The sequence below is a fragment of the Atheta coriaria genome, unplaced genomic scaffold (assembly GCF_025399875.1).
Source record: "Atheta coriaria isolate IRGN ID8LTWV9N9 unplaced genomic scaffold, Caltech_Dcor_3.1 hic_scaffold_8_pilon, whole genome shotgun sequence".
Classification (NCBI taxonomy): Eukaryota; Metazoa; Arthropoda; class Insecta; order Coleoptera; family Staphylinidae; genus Dalotia; species Dalotia coriaria.
The window spans coordinates 3,423,896-3,443,550 of NW_027045450.1; the positions used below are offsets into that span (position 1 = coordinate 3,423,896).

General features: G+C 35.4%; 2 protein-coding genes and 4 long non-coding RNA genes across 10 annotated transcripts in view; 4 read left to right on the top strand and 2 right to left on the bottom strand.

Moving 5' to 3' along the window:
* The window catches only part of LOC135797016 (uncharacterized), a 78,361-nt gene extending 77,747 nt beyond the window's left edge, over positions 1 to 614 (top strand). The window contains exon 6 of the long non-coding RNA XR_010549426.1: positions 356 to 614. This is a non-coding gene — a long non-coding RNA (uncharacterized lncRNA). The remainder of the gene's footprint in view (positions 1 to 355) is intronic.
* A 903-nt stretch (positions 615 to 1,517) lies between these two features.
* Positions 1,518 to 7,064, bottom strand: LOC135797017 (uncharacterized). Of its 5 annotated transcripts, XR_010549428.1 has the most exons (12): positions 6,349 to 7,064; positions 6,218 to 6,287; positions 5,746 to 5,949; positions 5,582 to 5,633; positions 5,397 to 5,452; positions 5,237 to 5,288; positions 3,107 to 3,158; positions 2,943 to 2,994; positions 2,779 to 2,830; positions 1,961 to 2,012; positions 1,797 to 1,848; positions 1,518 to 1,684 (listed from the first exon to the last, which is right to left on the bottom strand). It is a non-coding gene; the product is annotated as an uncharacterized lncRNA (long non-coding RNA). The 5 variants fall into 5 exon arrangements; XR_010549431.1 differs by lacking the exon at positions 6,218 to 6,287 and having other exon boundaries at positions 6,826 to 7,063; XR_010549430.1 differs by lacking the exon at positions 6,218 to 6,287 and having other exon boundaries at positions 6,807 to 7,063.
* LOC135797022 (uncharacterized) lies at positions 7,064 to 7,786 on the top strand. The gene is made up of 2 exons (XR_010549436.1): positions 7,064 to 7,153; positions 7,446 to 7,786. It is a non-coding gene; the product is annotated as an uncharacterized lncRNA (long non-coding RNA).
* A 104-nt stretch (positions 7,787 to 7,890) lies between these two features.
* Positions 7,891 to 8,537, bottom strand: LOC135797021 (uncharacterized). Its single transcript, XR_010549435.1, has 3 exons — positions 8,516 to 8,537; positions 8,227 to 8,311; positions 7,891 to 8,165 (listed from the first exon to the last, which is right to left on the bottom strand). It is a non-coding gene; the product is annotated as an uncharacterized lncRNA (long non-coding RNA).
* A 1,000-nt stretch (positions 8,538 to 9,537) lies between these two features.
* On the top strand, positions 9,538 to 15,334 carry LOC135797825 (uncharacterized). The gene is made up of 13 exons (XM_065310366.1): positions 9,538 to 9,723; positions 9,780 to 9,823; positions 9,884 to 10,056; positions 10,118 to 10,622; positions 10,678 to 11,007; positions 11,067 to 11,767; positions 11,820 to 12,138; positions 12,202 to 12,959; positions 13,016 to 13,174; positions 13,230 to 13,495; positions 13,544 to 14,010; positions 14,065 to 14,820; positions 14,877 to 15,334. Exons 1-12 carry the CDS (start codon positions 9,659 to 9,661, stop codon positions 14,130 to 14,132), a joined length of 3,855 nt encoding a protein of 1,284 aa, XP_065166438.1. The 5' UTR covers positions 9,538 to 9,658; the 3' UTR covers positions 14,133 to 14,820; positions 14,877 to 15,334.
* Positions 15,335 to 15,488: 154 nt separating this feature from the next.
* Positions 15,489 to 19,647, top strand: Msh6 (DNA mismatch repair protein Msh6). The gene is made up of 9 exons (XM_065310367.1): positions 15,489 to 15,919; positions 15,978 to 16,531; positions 16,593 to 16,868; positions 16,937 to 17,074; positions 17,135 to 17,345; positions 17,400 to 17,814; positions 17,882 to 18,647; positions 18,701 to 19,222; positions 19,282 to 19,647. The coding sequence occupies exons 1-9, from the start codon at positions 15,799 to 15,801 to the stop codon at positions 19,522 to 19,524; spliced, it is 3,246 nt and encodes a 1,081-aa protein (XP_065166439.1). The 5' UTR covers positions 15,489 to 15,798; the 3' UTR covers positions 19,525 to 19,647.
* The last annotated feature ends 8 nt before the right edge of the window (positions 19,648 to 19,655 follow it).

The following is a 19,655-nucleotide window of genomic DNA, read 5'->3' on the forward strand; positions in this document are numbered from 1 at the left end:
TGAATGGGAGTCACTTCTACCGCTATCTTCGTACGTTGCCCTATATGGGAGTCTTCATGGACCCTGTAAGAATAATTAATTTAATTTATGTATCTGTATATTTCACTTACATAAATATTTTCCAGTTGTTGAATAAAGCATTGGCAAATTCTGAGATGGCCAAGTTTATCAATAAGGACCAACTGGAGAGGTTCCGTGGTACTTGTAGAGTGTGTCTTGAGAATGAAGTTTTGATTACTGAAGATGGTCAACTAGAAGAGTGTCAACTAGACCAAAATACCCAGAACGTATGTTATATTTTTACAATTTATAATATTTTATATTTTACTATTCTGTTATTCATTCTGATTTATAGAGTCCAAGAAATTGAAGATTGGATTGCCGGTGTTGATGATGATTCCAAATACGATTGAATGAATTTACAACATTTTGAAGCTGATATTGATATCATTTTTATGTATTTTGTTAAAAGGTATGAAAAGAGCATTATCTAATTACATATTATTATCCTGTTTTCATGCTTGTATTGTTAAAAATGTTGTATAAATTAAGAAATTGAGTTTGTGATTCTACATGTTTGAATAAAATTGTTGTTTTATATTTTTAACTATAAATTTTTATTGTGTTATTTGTCCCCAACGTAGAACATAGCTTACAACATCGTTACTCCTTTAATTAATCCATAAATCCTTTAAACATGAATGGAAATGCCACTGCCAGATATGAGAAATAGTTCAAAATTAATTTTATATTGTATCAATATTAATTTAAAAACGGTATCAGTAGTGTCACCTATCCACGAGTAACTAAACTACGTCGCTATTCAAGAGATTTAGCCTACTGCACTTTCTGCGATCCTAATATTCAAAAGAATTTTGTGACCAATTTCAATGGATTTCTCGACAAAATTTCGAAAACAGAATTTAAAAATTTACTACAACTTTTAATGTCGACCATAAAAAAGAGAAATCTTTTGCCATTTTTTTAATAAAATCTTTTCTTTAAAAATTTTTTGTGCTATTTTAATGATTTTTCAATAATGATGCCACCTGGTAGTAGTTATATATTGTATGTATGTAGTTCTTAATTTTCTAGCCCTCATAGTTGTCGAGATCCTTCAGAATTTGAAAACCGAATTTACTGAATAAAGATTTTTAAACATTCATTTTACCCGCCATTACTATTTACCGCCTCTTTTATTTACTTACCTCCTCACCCTTTCTGCGATCCGAATACCAAAACCTGAGTTTCGACTGTTTCGAGTCCAAATTTTGTGTCATTTTGCCTTCCAAAGTCGACAAAATAAACATGGAATATTAGGATCGCAGAAAGTTGAGAAGGCTGATAAAGTTTTGGGGGGTAACTAGTAATGTGCTGCCTCTGGTGGCGACGGACCGAAGCTCAAAACTTTCGGAAGTTGTAGTTTCTAATTGATAGATGGCACTAGCATGCACTTTTCGAAATATATGGTTTAAGGAATCGTTAAATATGTGATCAGGTAGAAATAACAGAAATAATTTTGATTAGAAAAACTTAAAAATATTCTTTATTAAAGAAAACACACAAGCATTAATTTTGGGAGTCAATTTGTATAATAATCACAAAAGTTATTTAAGATAATTTAATACTAACAATCTGATGCAAGAATGGTCCTTCTACGATGTCAGACTCAGGTGCAAAATCCCTAAAACAAGCAAAAATTAGTCCTTCAAACATAAAAATGCAATTTTGGGGGTCAATTTGTGAGATAATCACAAAAGTTATTCAGGAAAATGATAAAGAAATTAATTACTTACAATCTGATGCAAGAATGGTCCTTCTACGATGTCAGATTCAGGTGCAAAATCCCTAAAACAAGCAAAAATTAGTCCTTCAAACATAAAAATGCAATTTTGGGGGTCAATTTGTGAGATAATCACAAAAGTTATTCTGGAAAATGATAAAGAAATTAATTACTTACAATTTGATGTAAGAATGGTCCTTCTACGATGTCAGACTCAGGTGCAAAATCCCTAAAACAAGCAAAAATTAGTCCTTCGAACATAAAAATGCAATTTTGGGGATAAATTTGTGCGATAATCACAAAAGTTATTTAGGAAAATGATAAAGAAATTAATTACTTACAATCTGATGCAAGAATGGTCCTTCTACGATGTCAGACTCAGGTGCAAAATCCCTAAAACAAGCAAAAATTAGTCCTTCGAACAGAAAAATGCAATTTTGGGGGTCAATTTGTGAGATAATCACAAAAGTTATTTAGGAAAATGATAAAGAAATTAATTACTTACAATCTGATGCAAGAATGGTCCTTCTACGATGTCAGACTCAGGTGCAAAATCCCTAAAACAAGCAAAAATTAGTCCTTCAAACATAAAAATGCAATTTTGGGGGTCAATTTGTGAGATAATCACAAAAGTTATTCAGGAAAATGATAAAGAAATTAATTACTTACAATCTGATGCAAGAATGGTCCTTCTACGATGTCAGATTCAGGTGCAAAATCCCTAAAACAAGCAAAAATTAGTCCTTCGAACATAAAAATGCAATTTTGGGGTCAATTTGTGAGATAATCACAAAAGTTATTTGGAAAATGATAAAGAAATTAATTACTTACAATCTGATGCAAGAATGGTCCTTCTACGATGTCAGACTCAGGTGCAAAATCCCTAAAACAAGCAAAAATTAGTCCTTCGAACATAAAAATGCAATTTTGGGGGTCAATTTGTGAGATAATCACAAAAGTTATTCTGGAAAATGATAAAGAAATTAATTACTTACAATTTGATGTAAGAATGGTCCTTCTACGATGTCAGACTCAGGTGCAAAATCCCTAAAACAAGCAAAAATTAGTCCTTCGAACATAAAAATGCAATTTTGGAGATAAATTTGTGCGATAATCACAAAAGTTATTTAGGAAAATGATAAAGGAATTAATTACTTACAATCTGATACCAGAATGGTCCTTCTACGATGTCAGAGTCAGGTGCAAAATCCCTAAAACATGCAAAAATTAGTCCTTCGAACAGAAAAATGCAATTTTGGTGGTTAATTTGTGAAATAATCACAAAAGTTATTTAGGAAAATGATAAAGAAATTAATTACTTACAATCTGATGCTAGAATGGTCCTTCTACGATGTTAGACTCAGGTGCAAAATCCCTAAAACAAGCAAAAATTAGTCCTTCGAACATAAAAATGCAATTTTGGAGGTCAATTTGTGAGATAATCACAAAAGTTATATAGGAAAATGATAAAGAAATTAATTACTTACAATCTGATGCAAGAATGGTCCTTCTACGATGTCAGACTCAGGTGCAAAATCCCTAAAACAAGCAAAAATTAGTCCTTCGAACATAAAAATGCAATTTTGGGGGTCAATTTGTGAGATAATCACAAAAGTTATTCTGGAAAATGATAAAGAAATTAATTACTTACAATCTGATGCAAGAATGGTCCTTCTACGATGTCAGACTCAGGTGCAAAATCCCTAAAACAAGCAAAAATTAGTCCTTCAAACATAAAAATGCAATTTTGGGGGTCAATTTGTGAGATAATCACAAAAGTTATTCTGGAAAATGATAAAGAAATTAATTACTTACAATCTGATGCAAGAATGGTCCTTCTACGATGTCAGACTCAGGTGCAAAATCCCTAAAACAAGCAAAAATTAGTCCTTCGAACAGAAATATGCAATTTTGGGGTCAATTTGTGAGATAATCACAAAAGTTATTTAGGAAAATGATAAAGAAATTAATTACTTACAATCTGATGCAAGAATGGTCCTTCTACGATGTCAGACTCAGGTGCAAAATCCCTAAAACATGCAAAAATTAGTCCTTCGAACAGAAAAATGCAATTTTGGTGGTTAATTTGTGAAATAATCACAAAAGTTATTTAGGAAAATGATAAAGAAATTAATTACTTACAATCTGATGCAAGAATGGTCCTTCTACGATGTCAGACTCAGGTGCAAAATCCCTAAAACAAGCAAAAATTAGTCCTTCGAACATAAAAATGCAATTTTGGGGGTCAATTTGTGAGATAATCACAAAAGTTATTCTGGAAAATGATAAAGAAATTAATTACTTACAATCTGATGCAAGAATGGTCCTTCTACGATGTCAGACTCAGGTGCAAAATCCCTAAAACAAGCAAAAATTAGTCCTTCGAACAGAAAAATGCAATTTTGGGGGTCAATTTGTCAGATAATCACAAAAGTTATACAGGAAAATGATAAAGAAATTAATTACTTACAATCTGATGCAAGAATGGTCCTTCTACGATGTTAGACTCAGCTGCAAAATCCCTAAAACAAGCAAAAATTAGTCCTTCAAACATAAAAATGCAATTTTGGGGGTCAATTTGTGAGATAATCACAAAAGTTATTCTGGAAAATGATAAAGAAATTAATTACTTACAATCTGATGCAAGAATGGTCCTTCTACGATGTCAGACTCAGGTGCAAAATCCCTAAAACAAGCAAAAATTAGTCCTTCAAACATAAAAATGCAATTTTGGGGTCAATTTGTGAGATAATCACAAAAGTTATTCAGGAAAATGATAAAGAAATTAATTACTTACAATCTGATGCAAGAATGGTCCTTCTACGATGTCAGACTCAGGTGCAAAATCCCTAAAACAAGCAAAAATTAGTCCTTCGAACAGAAATATGCAATTTTGGGGGTCAATTTGTGAGATAATCACAAAAGTTATTCAGGAAAATGATAAAGAAATTAATTACTTACCATCTGATGCAAGAATGGTCCTTCTACGATGTCAGACTCAGGTGCAAAATCCCTAAAACAAGCAAAAATTAGTCCTTCAAACATAAAAATGCAATTTTGGGGGTCAATTTGTGAGATAATCACAAAAGTTATTCAGGAAAATGATAAAGAAATTAATTACTTACCATCTGATGCAAGAATGGTCCTTCTACGATGTCAGACTCAGGTGCAAAATCCCTTAAACTAGCAAAAATTAGTCCTTCGAACAGAAAAATGCAATTTTGGGGGGTCAATTTGTGAGATAATCACAAAAGTTATTTAGGAAAATGATAAAGAAATTAATTCTTACAATCTGATGCAAGAATGGTCCTTCTACGATGTCAGACTCAGGTGCAAAATCCCTAAAACAAGCAAAAATTAGTCCTTCGAACAGAAAAATGCAATTTTGGGGGTCAATTTGTGAGATAATCACAAAAGTTATTCAGGAAAATGATAAAGAAATTAATTACTTACCATCTGATGCCAGAATGGTCCTTCTACGATGTTAGACACAGGTGCAAAATCCCTAAAACAAGCAAAAATTAGTCCTTCGAACAGAAAATAGCAATTTTGGGGGTCAATTTGTACGATAATCACAAAAGTTATTTAGGAAAATGATAAAGGAATTAATTACTTTCAATTTGATACCAGAATGGTCGTTCTACGATGTCAGACTCAGGTGCAAAATTCCTAAAACAAGCAAAAATTAGAAAATAATAAAAATTAGTCCTTCGAACAGAAAAATGCAATTTTGGTGGTTAATTTGTGAGATAATCACTAAAGTTATTTAGGAAAATGATAAAGAAATTAATTACTTACAATCTGATGCTAGAATGGTCCTTTTACGATGTCAGACTCAGGTTCAAAAGCCCTAAAACCAGCAAAAATAAGTGCTTCGAACAGAAAAATGCAATTTTGGTGGTTAATTTGTGAAATAATCACAAAAGTTATTTAGGAAAATGATAAAGAAATTAATTACTTACAATCTGATGCTAGAATGGTCCTTCTACGATGTCCGACTTTCTAAAAGAAGCAAAAATTAGTAGCGGTAGAAGTGATTCCCATTTGGGGCACCGTATGAGGGTAGCGGTAAAAGTGACTTCCATTCAGGGCACCGTAGAGAGTTGCGTTAACGTTTAAGTTAATGTTAATGCAGAACTCATCAGACTCCAAGGTACGGCGTATACCTTAAAAAAAATCACAAGTTATATTTCAATTCGTTTCGGTGCAAATACATTTTTTAGTAAAATTGCCAATAGGGCTTAAATCTAATGTTAGCAATTTAAAGGAAAATTAGTTTTTAGATGCCAAGAAGGCTCTATTATATAATATGTAATATATAATTTTCTAGTTGCTATCTCTTTTAGTTTAGGAGACATTCACTGTCGAAAATCGAAGAAATAAATTATCAAGCACCCCCGTTTGCCCACTTTTTAAGTATATTAATGAAATTACTTTTATTGGGGTCATACAATCAAGGAAGTACTTGTGTTTCTTTAACGTGTGGTGAAACTATTTTCTATAGCTGCAAATACATAATCAAATTAATGAATACGTTTGTTTCAATTTTCATTGACGTCACTCACTTAACTGTTCTTCTGTTGGCAACAGACATTTCAGATTAGTAAGAATTAATACTTATTCTAATAAATTAACCGTTGAATAAATAAATAATACAGTACAATCCCGGTAATCCAGGTTAATTCGGCATCTCTTGTAATCCGACAACAAGGGTCGCAAATGCAAGAATGATCCAGTTATAATTTGTTCGTACCACTATAATAATTGTGCTCGAGGCATAGGGTATAGTTTTAAATAAATGTAGCTTCGATCAAGATACATATTGTAAAACGTATAATATGTAAATTTTATAATATGTAAAACGTAATTTTTTTATTTGGTTGTTTAATTCACTGAATTTTAATTGAATAAATCTTATCATTGAATTTGTAAATTGTCGGATTACAAGGTACTATTTTGTAAAAAGTATAATCCGACAAATTCGCTAATTCGACAATGCCCTGCAAAGTGTTTATCGGATTACCGGAATTCCACTGTAATACCAATTCGACATAGTAGCAAGCGGACGGTATCCGACAGCAGCCACGAAGGTTAGCAAAGTAACACAATATCCGATTCCATGAGCGACAATTCAATAACTGTAAGGCACACTGGATGAAATTCATTGTCGTCCATGTCACTATCGCATTAACATTTCAAGAATCGCGATTAAGAACTATGCAGGTAGACTCACGAACAAAACACGTGCTCACGACACCACCGCGCACGACCCACTAAGCAGGAAAGAGAATTGTCAGCCGACGTAAACATCTAGTTGGAGACCCCAGGAAGATAATTGTAGTATTGTATACTTTTATTATTTACGTATTGGTAACTCTTTATCAATGTCAATTATTTTGATACAATATGCATATTTAATATAAAAATTGGGTTTTACATGTCAATAGTGCTTTATTCTATAATTGTGTTACTGCATTCAGAATTTAATTTACTTTCGGAATTAAAAAACATAATTTAATAATTAAAGCACAAATCTGAATTTTATTTTGAATCATGTAAAACAATTGGAAAAGCGCAAACATGTAAAGTCAATAATGGATTTGATTTTCAACGAGCTAAAGAAATGCGAGAACATTCCTTAATGCAAAATAAATTTTTGTAGAGCCGATGAAATACGCGTATAATACAAAAAGAATACGACGGCCGACGGAACATCACTCACGCTTTACCTTTGAGTATGTACCTACAATCCGCGTGGTACGATCTCGGCACTTCAATCGCGTACAATCGAAGAAGCATTTAGCAACTCAAGAATAATGAAGAAACTGTGCGAGTAGATCACCTGACGACAAAAATGAGACTAACGTGGTACACAAGCCAACCGCGTAGCGATTGCACAAAAATTGCACGAGATAAGAAAACATGTTTGTTTGTAAACACTTGTACTTGTACTATGCTGAAACTATTAATTTCGATTAAATTTTAATAATTTAAATAATTTAATTCTACATCGATTATTTTGGTGACTTGTTTTGATAACATTAACCGTTTACAGTCTAAATGTTATTAAAGGTAATTACATGTTAGAGGTTTGTATACTCGTATTTCTTATTAAAACTAAGTTAAAATTAACTTTTTAACTTTTAACTTGTTAACTATTTTATGTTTAAATAACTTTTGTCTTATCTGGTTTGCACACAAATAGAGAGCTCGGGATGCCTTTATCTTTAGGGCATGTACTTATAGGTGGTGAAAACTGCGACTGCTCCCCCTGTAACTCCACTTACACAAGTGGAAACACGTGGAAACATTAATTATTGATTATAATAGTTTAAATTGGGAAACTTGTATCTGTCGCATTCATAGATGGCACTAGGATACACTAAAAATCATAAAATCGAGTTATACGGCTTATTTTTATATTTATCGACAAACGCCGGTACGAGAATAGTTGGGCTCCGGAATATTCAATATTCAGGTTTTTCTACTCATTTATGAGGTGTTTGTTAACTAAAATGAACGAAATACCTAAAATATCAGTTATAATTGGCAATTATCCGATATTTTTCAAGTTGAAAGAATCCACACAAACAAAATAACAAAAAACAATGCGTTTTAAAAGTATCCGTCTTAATTAATTTATTTTTTGTCCCTAGACACATTTCACTAGCCGAATATAGACTAAAATTCTTTTAAAAAATAATGGAAACATGTGGATTGTTATTTACTTACTGCTGATTATACTTTTCAAAACGTTGAAAAGGTTAACAATGTAGTTATTGACGTGAGTAATGACTATTTATGATACAAAATGCGTGATTGAATGAAATTATGCCGGAATTTTTTTCCGACATTTTGTAAATTGAAATAACTGGTATTTCGCAATCGTTGAAACATTTATGCAAATACTTTTTAAATTGTTTTTTTATCATATTGATAACATAAAATATTTTTTTATGTTTTTAACAAAAGTTGATTTATACATCAATCACAATATTTAATTTATTTTATTATTTTAACTTAATAAATATCAATCAATGAAACAAATCAAAAAATGGAATTAAGTAAAGACATATTTAAGACTACTTAGCAACCATAATAAGCAGCTATACTTTTTTTATATATTATCACAAAATTATGCTTAATAATCAAATATTTATCTAAATTAAAAACAAAATACAAAAGTAATACTGCATATCGTGCGTCTGCGTAATTTCGTCCTCGTAATTGATTGCATATATTACGTAAACATGTCTTTAAAAGTTTAATTTTAAACAAATTGAGCAAAATTGAAGTTCAACGTACTGTAAACTAAATTTTGAACAATGACACTATTTAAAGTTATTATTGTGTGTCACAACAAATGAAATCATTAAAAATTTAGCTGATAACACTGGTAAACATTAACAAACACAACAAAAAACCTTATTACAATCATTACCTTTAAATTAAACTACTAATATCGATTTAACACATTAACACGCAATTAAAATTAATAAAATAAAAACTACTTATTATTAACTAATATAATCAACAGGAAAATGAAGAAAAAAAATATTAAAATTGTTTAGCAGTGTAAATAATTCCCAGCAGAGGTTTGCATGTCACTTATGTCACTAATAAACATGCATTTTGCGTCCTCCGGCGATCAATTACGAAACGCTGAAATAAATAAATAATTTCCAAAACAAGACACACGATCGCAATTTTCACATACATGTCATTCTTTTTACACCACCGCCAGTCGGTATAAAACAGTCATGCGTTGCACCGCCGCTCGTCCTTGCCAACCAAAACTTTTCATTACTTTTTCGACGACTTTCGATTATACTTATCGCAAGCTGGTGATAAATAAATTTACCGCAGGTATAGAAAATGTCGGTCGGCAAAACTGCACTGGTCGATCAAGTAGAAAACTGCAACTTGATGGATATTAAAGTGTAAGACATCTTAATAATTATAATTAATAAGAGTATTAAAGCAGGATAATTTTTAGAGTTGACAACGTGTCGTTTACCCTTAATGGACGCCAACACAATGGTAATAATAAATAAACAAACTTGTAAACAAAGTAATGTAAGTAAATAATCTGGATTTTAGTTTCAACAACAAATATTTCATCAGATACAACCCTCAACGAGTATTTAAGAGAACATCTGAATTTAACCGGTACGAAATACATGTGTCGCATTGGTGGTTGTGGCGCATGCGTCGTGAGTGTCAACATTAGAAATCCAGCAACAAGTGTTAAACAAACCTACGCTGTTAACTCAGTAATTATAAATTACTACCTAATGAATACTTTATATAAAATAATGTTTTGAATCATTTTAGTGTCTTGTAAATGTATTATCCTGTCAAAACTGGGAAATCACCACCGTTGAAGGTATAGGCAACCGTGTTGATGGCCTCCATGAAGTCCAACAACAAATAGTTGATTTTAACGCGTCGCAATGTGGATTTTGCACGCCTGGAATGGTAATGTCAATGTACGCCTTACGGGAAGGTGGAGGCCTGACTCCCGAAGGCGTGGAACACGCCATGGGCGGGAATATCTGTCGGTGTACCGGTTACCGATCATTACTAGACGCCTACAAAACCCTAGCAAATGAAGATGACATTGAGGATTTGTCATTATGTGGTAATAAATGTAAAGATAAATGTGATAGACAAGCAATTTGTCCACAAGTAAAGTTTGAAGATGAAATTCAAGTGTTTCAAACACTGGGGACACAAAAATGGTACCGCGCCACGAAAATCGCGGATGTTTTTCGAGTTTTCCGGCAAAATCGTAACACGAGGAGGAGTTATACTTTCGTTGCTGGAAATACAGGCAAAGGTATGATATTTAAACTAATTATTAATAAAATTGATAATATTTATATACTTTTAAGGAATTTACGAAGAAATAATGAACGTGGACTACTGTATTGACATAAGTTCAGTGGCGGATTTACACGGTTATACATTGGATACAAATAAACTCGTTATTGGTGCGAATACAACAATCACGGAAACAATTGAAGCGTTTTATTCAGTGGCCGAACGCGATGATGGTTTCAAACACTTGAAGAAATGCGCGGAGCACTTGAAACAAGTCGCCAGTGTACCCATAAATAATATTGGAACACTCGCTGGTAATTTGGCACTGAAACACGCATACAACGAATTCCCATCGGACATTTTCCTACTCCTGGAAGCCATTGGAGCTCACATTGTAATAGGTAAGTTATTTTGTGAGTTTTTTAAGATAAACCTTATTTTATCTTCCTGAATCATATAGATAATGGTCTACGTAGTAATAAATTCACTCCCGTGCAGTTTCTCTCATACAACATGCAACAGAAATTAATTCGTCGTATAGAATTACCCCCACTACCATCATCGATAAAATTTGACTCGTTTAAAATATCCAAACATACACAAACTTCAGTGGCAATAGTAAACGCTGTTTTCCTGTGTGGCTTCAACAATAAAAACGTAGTGAACAACGCCACAGTGCTCTACGGTGGAATAAACCCCGCCTTTACGCACGCCTCCAAACTGGAATCATTTCTACAAGGTAAAAACCTCTTTGACAACGCAAATCTACAACGTGCTTATAAAATATTAGAAGCTGAGCTACAACCTGAAGAAGTTACACCGCCAATTGGAGAGGATTTTCGAAAACAGTTAGCTATTTCATTGTTTTATAAGTTTGTGTTGTCAATTGCACCAGATGGCGTTATGCAAGCAGTTAATAAAAGTGGTGGGGAGAGATTAATACGCCCTCTGTCAAGTGGTACCACTAAATTTAAAGTTAACACTGATATGCCACCAATTGGCAAACCGCTTGGCAAGATGGACGTTGCGGACTTGGCTTCCGGGACTGTCAAGTTCGTTTCTGACATGGCGGATCTCCCAGGGCAACTTCACGCTGCTTTCGTGTTGGCTGACGCAGCACCTGGTTCTGTACTGAAAAAAATAGATGCTTCTAAAGCTTTGGTACGTTTTCTACTAATAAATTTAATTTAACCTAAAATTTTATTATGTTTAGGCGATAGATGGCGTTGTAGCATTTTTTCAGGCTTCAGACATTGCGGGAGTTAATTCTTTTATGGGTCCTGTTAACAATGTTGCTTTCAATCAAGACGAAGAAGTTTTCGTTGCGTTGAATTCACCCGTGATGTTTCATTCTCAATCATTGGGATTAATTGTAGCAAAAAGCAGAAAACTAGCAGCGGCAGCTTGTGATTTAGTTGAGGTTACGTATGACGACGCTACAAGTGTACCTTTGATGAATATCGCAGATGTTTTAAAACTCAAGGCAACGGATAGGATACATCATGAACAGGAAGTAGTCGCGCTTCGACAAGGTAAATTTCTGTATTGTGGGTAATCTAACAACAAAACAATAACAAAAAAATATTTTTATTTAGATCCTGATGCTGATGTTGTAATAAAAGCCACGCAAACTTTCGGATGGCAATACCATCACTTCATGGAATTAACCGTGTCCAGCGTTGTCCCAACTGAGGATGACGGTCTTATAATTCATCCATCAACGCAATGGCCGGATGGAGTTCAAGCAGCCACCGCACGCTGCCTCAACATCAAAACCAATCAAATCACTGTCAAACAGCACCGCATAGGTGGCGCTTTTGGTGGTAAGATTACACGCGCATTGACATCGGTTGCCGGCGCGCTTGCCGCGCATAAACTCCGTAGACCAGTCAAAGTTTTCATACCACTACAGACGCAGATGAAAATTTTGGGTAAACGCAGCGCTGCTTTGAGTCAATACGAAGTAGGCGTAGATGGCGCTGGTGTTATTAAGTATCTCAACAACAGTTGTTATGTCGATATGGGCGCGTATGGCAACGCTTTATATTCATCTTACATGATGGATGTATATTTAAACTCGTATGTAAACACGGCTTTCCAAACGGATACTTATTGGGTACGTACTGATCATCCGGCTGCTATATCAATGCGAGCGCCAGGAAGTCTCACAGGTGGCGCTATGATCGAGAGTATAATGGAGCAGATAGCCTGCAAACTAGGGAAAGATCCATTAGAGGTTAAAAAAGCGAACTTAAATAGTGAAAAGCATAAATTACTCTCGCAGTTGATTGATGAATGTGTCGAATGGTCAGAGTATAGCAGTAGAAGAAAGGAAATTGATGATTTTAACAAGGTAAAGTAAATCTTTTCAATAATCAGTAAAATTATAAAGAAATATTACACTTGTAGTTAAATAGATGGCGCAAACGTGGCATTTCTATAGTGCCATTGACGTACGGATTATATTTTGAGAAACCGATGCATGTACAAGTTACTATTTATCAGGCAGATGGCGCTGTTGAAGTTGTACATGGCGGGATGGAACTTGGTCAGGGCATCAACACTAAAGTACGTTTTTTTTGTTAGTAACATGACAGAAAGACAACCTCAAATGATTTTTTAGATTACCCAAGCAACTGCGTATCTTCTTGGTGTTGACATTGAGTTAATCAGAGTTAAGTGTGGCAATTCATTTATTACACCAAATAATATGACTACAGGCGGGTCAATAACCACTGATAGTGCTTGCAAGGCATTGACCACTGCTTGCATTAACCTTAAAACACGTATTGAAGCAGTAGCTAAAGAGTTTCTACCTACAAACGCCACCTGGTTGCAAAAGGTTCAAAACGCAATGGAGAAAGGAGTGAACCTCACCGAAAACTCAATGTAAGTGATTAAAAACTAAGCATAATATATTTTATTATTGAAATATAGTTTTTCTGAGGATCCAGACAATTCTGCAAATTATTTTATATACGCGGTGGCTGTGTGTGAAGTCGAATTGGATCTCCTTACCGGCGGCCATCTTGTGCAACGCGTTGACATTTTAGCCGACAGTGGCGACAGTCTCAACCCACTTATCGACGTTGGACAGATAGAGGGCGCTTTTGTGATGGGTATCGGCTACTGGACAATGGAAGAAATTATCACTGATGCTGAAGATGGCGCTCTGCTCACCAATGACACGTGGACGTACAAAGTGCCTGCAGCGAAGGATATACCTGTTGATTTTCGCGTGCGGCTTGCCGAGGACGTACCCAATGAGAAAAACACTCTGCGAAATAAAACAATGTCACAGCCGCCTATTTGTCTGGCGGTGGGTGTACCGCTGGCAATTAGACATGCTTTGCAGAGTGCCAGAAGTGAAGCGAATCCAGATGCAGAACCATGGGCACTAATGGGTAATGAATTGATTATGTTATTGAGTGAATGTTTTATGATGTTTTTTTTTTCAGATGGTCCCAGTACGATTGACTGGATATATACGAATAGTTTAAATAATTACACCCAGTATATATTATAATATATGTAGGTACTTGTAAGGGAAGCAATATTATTGTATTGGCAATTTATTACACACATTTGACATTCTTCATCAAAGAATCCAAATAATATTTGGATTTAAACTTATACATCTAAAAATTGACATTGTGATGATATTGAAACTGATATCGCATATTCCCCACTACACCGCGCTCAAAAAGTACCCATGCGGTCTGAAAGTATCAAGAGTGCCTTGCAATTTCATTTGTTACAACAACACGCCGGGCACCAGTCACCATTTTGTTTTAAACATCATTTATTGTCTAAGTAGGCACGTGGTGAGCGTTTGCACAAGCCATCAAATAATTTCCAGTTGATAATTTTACTTAACTCGGCGTAAATAGTGTTAAGATTTTAAAATGCCTAGAGTAGCCCGCAAGCAAAAAGTGTCTAAACAAGCAAAAACACCAAAATCTAACCCAACCGTCGCCAGCAAAGCAAGCACGCCAATCAGTAACAGTATCCATCATGATATTACGTTGCTGATTGAATCACCCCATGCACAAGTAATGCCTCAGCAGCGTGCAAGAGATGTAGAGGATCGACAATTACAGGAGGTGATCAATAAAGTCGCAGAGGCGACCGAAAAACATGGCGATTGTAGTCGTCACAAGAAGAAGGTGCGCATGGCACGCATGCTCAACGATGCCGCTAGAAACATCATGAATGTAATTTAATGTCTTTATATCTATGTTTTTCATACTAATATTGTTTAAAAATACAGGAAATAAATGAATCCAGCGATGAGAGCGACTGGAGCGAGACCTGCAGTTCAGCAAGTTCATCTTCGGACTCTTGTACGTGCAGCAATTGTGCCGGAGATTTTGATTTCTCGCCGGATGAGTCTGGTACACAAAGTGAGTGTGAATGCGATTGCAGTAACTGCATGATGGATGATGAGTATACATTAGATTCGAGCGAGGAATGGGAGGATTAAAAATTTACCGATTAACAAAAGAAGTATTTATAGAGAAACATGTTTAAAAAACGTTTAATATTTATAGTTTTATGATAATTAATTAATATGTAGATTAAGGATTTTAGGTGTTTGTATTTTATTGTTTCACATATTGTTGATAACAATCAAAAATAATTAATTATAGGTGTGTGTATTTGGATAAACTGTCAATCAAACTGTCAATCAAAACAAAAAAATTAAATTTAATCAAAGATTGCTTTAAATATTTATTTTTTATCTTGAAACAAAACCAACGTAATATTTTTTAACAAAAGTTCCTAACAGAATATAATTGTGAGCACATTACCACCAAAAAAACAATGTATTATTAACAAATTTGAATACATTTTATTAATTTAATAATGGGAAGTTGGCAGTTAGTGTTTATCGAAGAAGAACAACGTTTAAACGGCAACAACATGAATCGTTTTGTTTCTTCCTGTTTAACAATAATAGTTTTATTATTTTGTGTGAAATTATTCCGTTTCATGGATTTATTATAACCGATATGTTTTTAAGGTTTTGTGTTAGGCAACCCAAACTACAGTATTTATATTCAAAGTGGTTTCCCGCTTCAAAAGTATTTCTTGAGGCTTTGAGGTTACCATCAACGTTCGTGCTATACGTGCATTAAATAAACAAAAAACACGTTATTTACGAAAGAATAAAGTAAAATTCTAGTGTAAAAATGGCCAAGAGGCTTTCCCAGAGCAACACGTTGCTAAATTACTTTCAATCACCCAAGGGGAAACAAATCCAGGCGAAAATCAAAGATGAGCCAAAGAAGTTGAAAGTTGAAGACACACAAGGTATACTATTATTGCATAACTTAAATGATTACACCTAATGCATGATGGATATGTTTAGATGATTCGGATGAAGAAATCGCACCGATTAAGAAGAAGCGCGGTAGGATTCTTGCCATGGACAGTGATTCTGACTCTGAAAATATTGACCCACCCAAGCAAACACCAAAGAAACCCAAAGTTGATACATCTAGTAAATCTACATTACAAAAAACATCAAAACTGCAAGAATTCACATTTGGTTCTGATACTTCAAAGTCTTCAAATTCATCAGCATCTAAGTCTAAACCAATAAAAAATGAAAACATCAAAGATGCAAATGCTGATGAAGACAATGAGAAAGCAAAGTGGTTGCATGAGAAGATTCCTTTCTTGAAACCAGATAAAATCATGGATGCAAACCGTCGCATGCCGGATCATCCAGATTATGACAAGCGGACATTGTATGTACCACGTGATTACCTCGATTCGCTAACGCCGGGCATGCGCCAATGGTGGGAGCTGAAATCCGCTCATTTTGATACTGTATTATTCTTCAAAGTTGGAAAATTTTATGAGTTGTATCATATGGATGCGACTGTAGGGGTCGAGTGTCTAGGATTCACTTATATGAAAGTAACTGAACTAATAGATTCATTATTGAATCATATTATTAATAATTTATGTAATATTTCAGGGCGAGTTTGCGCATTCTGGCTTCCCGGAGATTGGTTATGGACGCATGGCTAGTTCGCTAGTCGAGCAAGGATTTAAAGTGGCACGTGTGGAGCAAACCGAAACGCCCGATATGATGACTGAGAGATGTAAGAGCATGAGTCGTCCGACCAAGTTCGACAAAGTGGTGAAACGCGAGGTTTGTCAAGTGTCTGAAAAAGGCGTGTGTTTGCATGGCGCACAAACACTGGCTGTGCAACAACCGCAAGGGTGTTATATGATCGCCATCTGTGAGCGGGTAAGGCAACTCAACTTAACCCAACTAAATAAATGCATAGCTGATGTGACATAACATTAAAACTTTAGGATACACAATCATTGTGGAAACATTTCGGCGTTTGTTTTATTGATATCAGTATTGGAAAGTTCAACATGGCGGAGTTCGATGACGACAAGCATTGTTCAAGGTTACTGACGCTTGTTGCACAACATAATCCTGCATTGGTATGTTACAATCACTGCCATCTGTTATTATTAATATTTTAAGGTTATATTTTTGAGTAGATTCTACTTGAACGTGGGGGAATGTCAAACGACACGATGGTCATCATCGCAACGCATTTGAAAGATGTAAAGAAGGAGATTCTTATGCCTGGCAAACAGTTTCCGGAAGCCGACGCCATCTTAGAAACGCTCAAACGTGAATGTTATTTTAAAGATGAAGCGGGTAATCACCAATGGCCTGAGGTGTTTGATCAACTACTAGAAGATAAATGTATGTTTTATATCAGTAATTTAGCATGAGTTTTATTTTCTTTTTAATGTTTAGCGTTTCCGAAGCCGGAATATGTCAACTGTCTCAAGAGCTTGGGCGCATGCGTGTGGTATCTAAAGAAATCTCTGATTGACATTCACGTTCTACAAATGAAACAGTTCGAAATTTATGTCCCGATTGATTTACAATCCAAGCGCTCGCATGGCGATTACATGGTGATTGACAGCGTCACTTTGGAGAATCTTAAATTACTGGGTAACGATAACAGCTTGCAGAAGACTTTGGATTATTGCTGTACTGCGTTTGGAAAAAGATTATTCCAAATGTGGATATGTCGCCCTCTGTGTGATACCGTCGGAATCAACAAGCGACAAATGGCCGTTCGCGAACTTTTCAATAATCAACAATTGCTGAAATCGGCGAGGGAAATGATGGCGAAACTGCCAGATATTGAAAGACAAATTGTAAAGTAAGTAAAACCAAATCAAAACATGAATATAAGCAAGTTTTTTATATTATATTTTATTTTACTTAAGAATTCACCGCTTTGGAAATGCGTTTGTTTCTCAAAACCATCCGGACGCCCGGGCAGTGCTTTACGAAGCGAAAACCTACAGTAAACGCAAGATTGCTGATTTCATGAGCACTTTAGAAGCATTCGCAACACTGCAAAAACTCACCGCACTTTTCGCCGATTGCGAGTCACGTCTACTGCGCAAGATAACACGTCTTCCGCCAGAGGGCGAGTTTGTGGATCTGCAAGAACATTTGGCTTTCTTTGAAAGCGCGTTTGATCATCGTCAAGCCAAGGAAGAAGGTACCATTATTCCGGAAAGGGGAGTTGATGCCGAATATGATGCCTCACAGGAGAACATCAAACGCGTGCAGTATGAACTGGATGAATATTTGGAAGAACAGCGCAAGTTTTTCAGATGCGACGTGAAATATTTCGGCACCGATAAGAAACGCTTCCAGATTGAGGTTCCGGAAAAGAATTGCGGTCGAGCAACGTCCGAGTATCAACTGGAAGGAAGCAAAAAAGGTTCGAAGCCTTGTAAGAGATATTCAACATCGAGGAGTCGAGAATTATTGGCGGCCATGATTAAAGCCGAAGGCGAACGGGCGAAGATTGTTGTGGATTTAAACCGGAGGATTTTTGAAAAGTTTGGCCAGAGGTATGCAACCTGGGAGAAAGCTATTTTTTGTGCCACCATCTTGGATTGCTTATGCTCACTGGCTGAATACGCCCGGTTACAGAATGATGACATCTGTATGCCTACTGTGCTGCCATTCGGGGATCAGGTGAGAACTATTTTGAAATTCCTACGCCATCTTCTCACACATGCGCTTTGTAGCCAATTTGTCGAATGGAAAATGCTCGTCATCCGTGTATCGATACTGACAAAGTACAACTTGTCTCGAATGATATTCATCTCGGAGGAGTGCAGAATGGTAAACAACCATTGATGATTCTCACGGGTCCAAATATGGGTGGTAAGTCGACTTTCATGCGCCAGACGGTGCTGCTTGCCATCATGGCGCAGATGGGTGGGTACGTACCAGCCGCTAGTTGTGAGATATCTTTGGTCGATCGCATCTTTTCGCGTATGGGCGGTCACGACGATATCATGCGTGGACGTTCTACTTTCCTCGTCGAGTTAATGGAGGCGTCCGCCATTTTGCGTCACGCGAATCGCAATTCGTTTGTTTTGCTGGATGAATTGGGCCGGGGAACTTCTACACACGACGGCAACGCCATTGCAAGAGGTTATCTACGTGAATTGGCTGCTATTAAATGCAGAGGTATTTTTGCGACACACTATCATACATTGGTGCAGAAATTCGACCATGATAAGAATATCCAACTGGGTTACATGGTAAGTATTCACGGTGTATGTCTTTAACAATTAAACTTAATTGCGTTTTTGTTGTTTAGACATGTATGTTGCAAAACGAAGGTAAAGAGAACGAAAGCGTCGTTTTCTTATACAAAGTCGCGCAGGGTTTATGGCCGAAATCCTATGGTTTCCACGTAGCTCTATTGGCTGGAATGCCTTTGCCGATTGTGAATAATGGCCGCAGCTACGCATGCGCAATGGAGCGCAAGGATCAAAACAGGAATCTCATGAAAAACATTAACAATCTCGAGGAAGTGATGAAAATTCTTCAACTTGTTTGAAGACACCTGATAATCAGTATTCTAAATATCTATTAAGTATTTTGTTTTCCTAGGTTTAGCTCACTCGTTAAGTTCATATTTGATTTTATATATGTTTACACTCAGTATATTACTCTTACACTTGAGGGTGT